Genomic DNA, 4,986 nt, shown 5'->3' on the forward strand with positions numbered 1-4,986 from the left:
TCCTCCTCCTCGCCGAGTTGGGATCACTCGTCGCCTTCCAGCTCGGGTGCTTCACTTCACAGTAGTCTTGTGGGAGCTTCCCTCCTGGCTAAAATCCACGCCGGAGTCACCCCGACGGCGTCGTACCAGCCACGGTGAGACGGGGCGATGGAGCAGTACCAGACTGCTTGGCTTGTTGGTCCCCTCGGCCTCGTGCTCAGTGCCTTCAGCTGCCCCATACCCGTCCGTTGCAGGGATATGGCTTGGGGGGCAGGAACGGCAGCGGGGAGGCAGGCTCCCGCCACCCCCAGGAAGGCCCCCACCACCCAACTTCATGTAAACACACAGCTCCCAGCCTGCTCCGAGAGAGTCCGTGGGTCTACAGTGGGGAGCTGGCTTTCTTCTGGTTAATTATGTCTAAGTACAAGTCAGAGCGGAGGAAGCGGGGGTAGGAGTCCTTCTCCATGAGCCCATAAATCCTCTTCTGCGCAAGGTCGAAGCAGCTGCGGGTGATGTTCTGCAGGTTCTCCTTGGTGTGCTCCCGCGTGTAGGAATCCAGGTTGACCTGTGGGCAGAGAGACCAGGGCTGGTGAGCGGCTCCCTGGGCGGCCACCGTGCCCCGGAGCCACACACCAGCAGGGAGGGGGTCCAGCCCTCACCTCCTTGCAGGACTGGATGGCGATGTACTCGGCGAAGATCTTCTTGGCCTTGGAGACCATCTTGGACTGGGATTTGATCTTCTTGAACTCCTCGCAGGCCAGCCAGAACTCCAGGTTCTCCTCACTGAACTCGGTGCGCAGGAAGGCCCTGAAGGCAGCGAGCCCGTCTGCGGGGACAGAGACACGTCTCTACTCCGGGCCCCACAAGACCCTCAGCCCCACAACCTGGTGAAGGTGCAACCTGAACTACCTCCCCACACTGTCCCCTTGTGAGCCCTCGGGCAAAGCAGGCAGCGATGGCATTGCCAGCTGCAGCGTGGTGACACAAGCCATCCATGTGCTGAATGCACAGTCCTCAGCCCGGCTGCACGGATGGAGAGCCAAGAGAGGGAGGCTGGGCTTGGAGCGAGGGAAGCAATGGGGAGTGGACATCCCTATGGGGCCCAGGGTGTAGGATGTGACCACGATGTGGTGTAGCCCAGTTGTACCCCAGGGGAATAGTCTAAAGCTGCTCCTGACCCACTGCACAGCTCCGAATGGGGTGCAGACCCCAATTGCTGCCTTTCCCCCCCAAAGCTGGAGGGGGGCTGCAGCCCCAAACCATGGCTCTCCCCAGCCCCATCTCCCGAAATTCCCCCTGGGCCAGGCAGGAGCAGGAGGGGGCACAGGCAAAGGGCAGCCTCATTTTTCTTTGTCTACCCCCAAACACCAGAAGGAATTAACAGAGGAAATCCCAGCTTTATCCATGCACGTGTCTGGATATTCCCCCGGCAGCAAAGGGAGGTGGAAGAGAGGGGCAAACACTTACATTTGTGCAGCAGCAGCTTCTCCAGGGAGTCCCCCCACTTGAGAGCTTCCTCGGGAGTGGGCCTGTGGGAGAAGGACAGTGTGTTGGAAAAGCGAAGCCAGGAAAGCTGTATCCTCTGTCTGCTCCAACACAGCACGAGCAACACCTTTCCAGCCAATGGAGCCCCCGGAGTGCCCCAGTGGGGTCGGACTCGGCTCCCAAACCAGCACCAGGGTCCGTGGGCAGAGCCAGGCTCAGCACCCAGCAGCACCACAGGGGCTTTGCCGGAACCAAACCTCTGCCTTTAGACGGGCAGGAAGAAAATCCACTCTAAGGAGGTGTGTGCGGGCAGCCAGGCTGCTTGGGGGTCTCTGAGGAAGAGCTGGAAAAGCTCCAGGCGATGCCCAGGAGGCTGCGGGACAGCGTGGGTTCCAGCCTCCCCATTCAAGCAGCAGGATCAGCCACCGGGCGCGAGAGCGGGGAGGGCTCGTCTCCGGCTGCTGGAGCATCTCCAGAGCAAAGTGGTTTTTCAAACCATCCTCTGGCCAGTTAAAGTTTCACACAGAGGCACCAGGAGAAAGCAGCCGTCAGGGAAATTTCCAGCCCGAGCCGCCGCTGTGCTGCCTCCCGGGCACAGACCTCCCACCTGCCCGGGGGGGATCCACAGCCAACAAATGTTTTTCATGCTCCTCCAGATAAAAAAAAAACCTGTTTGCCCCCAGGTTCCCCAAACAGGGTGACCCCCATCTCCCTGGAGGTGATGCTCAGCCCGACCACAGCTCGTCCCCAAGCCCCCCCCAGTCCCCGCGCCACCCGCTCGCGGCACCTACTTGAGGGATTTGAGCACTTTGTCCAACTTGCCGGAGGGATTGGCTCCCGGGGACTCGTTTCGCCGCCGAAAAATCCCCAGCCGGTTCTTCATGTCCTTGGCTCTGGAAGGAAGAGCAAGTTTTAGCAGGCGGGCGAGAGATCAGTGTGGGGGGAGACACCCAGCACCCAGGGGAGAACCCTCCGGGGAACCCGTCCCCAACGCATCGCCCCGCGCCCACCACCTACTCCTTCATGGTGTGCCGGCGCTGCAGGCTGCCGTTGTGGGGTCTCTGCACGCCCAGCAGCATCTCCGCGTGAAACTCCAGGGGTTGGGGCTTGGAGAGGTCACGGAAGAAGGGCATGGCTGCTGGGACGAGCCCCTTCGGCGGCTGCTGGCGCGGCCAGAGGCTGGGCTGCTCTGACGCCAGCTCGGAGCCGCGCTCCCGCCCGCTGCGGCCGGCGCGGAAGTGGGAGGGCTCAGCCCGGAGAAGCTTTAAATCCAAGCGTTGGGGTGGATGAGGGGCAAAGTGAGTAAGGGCTGTGTCAGCCCCGCTGCTTATTTGGGACGGGCTCTGTCCCGTTGCTGGGGAAACTTTGAGGGAAGGTGGAAAAAAAAATCAGCGCCCGGGGCGGAGAGTGAGGCCTTTCAAGAGACGGCGGGGAAAATAATCACAGTTGGGGATTTACGAGGGCTATTTATAGAATGCGGGCGTCCCGGGGAAGGCAGCGGGGCCGGCAGCGGGGCTGAGCGGGGACGGCAACATTTCACCGTGTCCCCCCTGCGGGGACGTGGATGGGAGCCCACGGGTGACGGGTTGGGGCTCACACCTCTCCGGTGCCAGCCCAGGACGGGCACAGCTGTGGGGACATCTCCGTAAGGGGGTGGTTGGGATGGGCAGAGCGTGACACCGGGGGGGCACCGGGGGGCACAGACACCCCCCACTGCCACCCTGCACAGGTCCCTGCTCCACCATCCCCGGAGAGACAGACAGACAGACAGACATACCCCTGGACACAGGGTTCCCCCAGGGAACTGCCACCAGGATGAAGTGGGACACAGATTTTTGGCAAGTGCAATGGGAAAGGGGGCAGTGGGACCCCCAGCCCAGCCCCAGCCCCAGCCGGGGGTTGGGGGGCTGCCTGGGGGCCGGGGCAGGGGAGCGGGCGGTGGGAGAGGTGCCGGTGAGGAACAGCCGTGGAGGATGCTGTCCCCTCGTGGCACAGTCCCCGCATGGCACCGCAGCAGCAAGGGGTGCGGGGGACACGCAGGGTGGCGCGGGATGCTCACCCTGCACCAAGGCTGGCGGTGCCACCAGGGTGGACAGGACCCCAGGGTGGCACGGCCAGGCCACCCCGAGACCTCCCCCCATCCCCCCAACACCAGTGGGTCTGCACAAGGACGCTCGGAGGAGCCACCTCTGCCTGGCCAAGCTGTGCCCAGGGCTGGCCGGGGACAGGAGGGGCAGAGGGGGAATTCAAGGCAAGGGTGTACCCCACCCCGAGCGATGCCATCTGGACCCACAGATCTCCCCAGTCCCGGGAGGGTAAAATACAGCCATCCACGGGGAAAAAATTATCCACGACAAGCGCAGGGCTCAGTCCTGCACGGTGCTGAGCACCCTGAGCCAGGGGAGGATTTTAGAGGGCAAACACCCCCTCCCCAAGCCCCCGGTGCTGCCTGTGCCCTCTGTGGGGGGCACAGGGGCTTTCAATGCCTTGGCATCACCTGGGCTGTGGCTCCTACAGGACACGGGTCCCGCTGCTGCCAGGGACCAGCTCAGCACTAACCTGGGAAAAGCGGATCCCAACACGGAGCCTCAGGCTCCCACCCCGGGGATCTGCCTCCCCTCACCCCGCTGGCAGCCACAGTGGCAGCCCCCGCACCATGGGACATCCCACCCAGCCCCCAGCCACCATTTTAGCAGCATTCCCAGTTCAGCAGCTCCAGCAGGGATTTGCAGAGCTCTGGAAAGCCCTTGCGTGTGTCCCCAGCAGGCGTGGGCTGCCTCGACCTGCACCCCCAGCGCAGGGCATCGCAGGTGACTGTGGCCCGGGGGCAGATTTGCCGGCTGGGACACGCCAGGAAACACCACCTAAGGAAGTTCCTCAACTTAAAATCCGCTGCTTCTCTTGTAAATAAATAGCAAGTGGTATGAAACCAGGCTGCAGGAGCCACAGGCACACACAGCCCCCAGCTGCGGCCGACCTGCGGTATAAAATGCCATGGCAGAAATTATATTTCATAGAAAAGAGCCGGTTTCTTTCCTATGAAATTATATTTCCTATGAAATTATATTTCATAGGAAAGAGCCAGTTTCACTTTATGGGGGTGACTTTATGGAGTCACCCCCATGAAGTGACCTGCACCCGGAGCCCTGCCACTGCCGCGAGGCCACGTCCGGTCCCATCGCCCTGCGCCGCTTCCGAACCGTCCCCAGCGAAGCGCGTCACCTGTCCCCGCAGGAAAGCTCCAGTCCTACCTTTCCAGGTATTTTTCAGAAAAGTCCCCCATGGCGTGGTACATCGGGGGGTGGGAGCCCGCCGGTGCCGGGGTTGGGGGGGGGAGGCGAGTGCCAAACCCCAGCCCCTTGCACCATAAATACTCTGGGCGGACGGCTGGCAACCGGGCTGTGCAGCCAATAGCCGGCCGGTGCGATGCCGAGAGGCTCCCCCAGCGCATCCGCTGCCGTCTCAAGGTGAGGAGAAAACCTTCTCCGCAACCGCCCCTGACCCCGCTCTTCTGGGGGGTGG

The 4,986-nt window shown here is 62.6% G+C and overlaps 1 protein-coding gene across 10 annotated transcripts in view; it reads right to left on the reverse strand.

The window, feature by feature from the left end:
* Window positions 1–6: 6 nt before the first annotated feature.
* Window positions 7–4,986, reverse strand: part of RGS3 (regulator of G-protein signaling 3) — a 128,026-nt gene continuing 123,046 nt past the window's right edge. For 8 of the 10 annotated variants that reach the window (XM_014952389.1, XM_014952387.1, XM_014952390.1 and 5 more), the window contains 4 exons: window positions 2,256–2,357; window positions 1,447–1,508; window positions 639–805; window positions 7–544 (listed from right to left, as the gene is read on the reverse strand). In XM_014952389.1, coding sequence (XP_014807875.1) covers window positions 359–544; window positions 639–805; window positions 1,447–1,508; window positions 2,256–2,357 — 517 coding nt within the window. In that variant the 3' untranslated portion in view covers window positions 7–358. Of the gene's footprint in view, window positions 545–638; window positions 806–1,446; window positions 1,509–2,255; window positions 2,358–2,481; window positions 3,369–4,715; window positions 4,965–4,986 lie in introns of those variants that run through there. The other 2 variants (XM_014952395.1, XM_014952396.1) reach the window with 2 other exon arrangements.

The sequence above is a fragment of the Calidris pugnax genome, unplaced genomic scaffold (genome assembly GCF_001431845.1).
Source record: "Calidris pugnax isolate Ruff unplaced genomic scaffold, ASM143184v1 scaffold135, whole genome shotgun sequence".
NCBI lineage: Eukaryota > Metazoa > Chordata > Aves > Charadriiformes > Scolopacidae > Calidris > Calidris pugnax.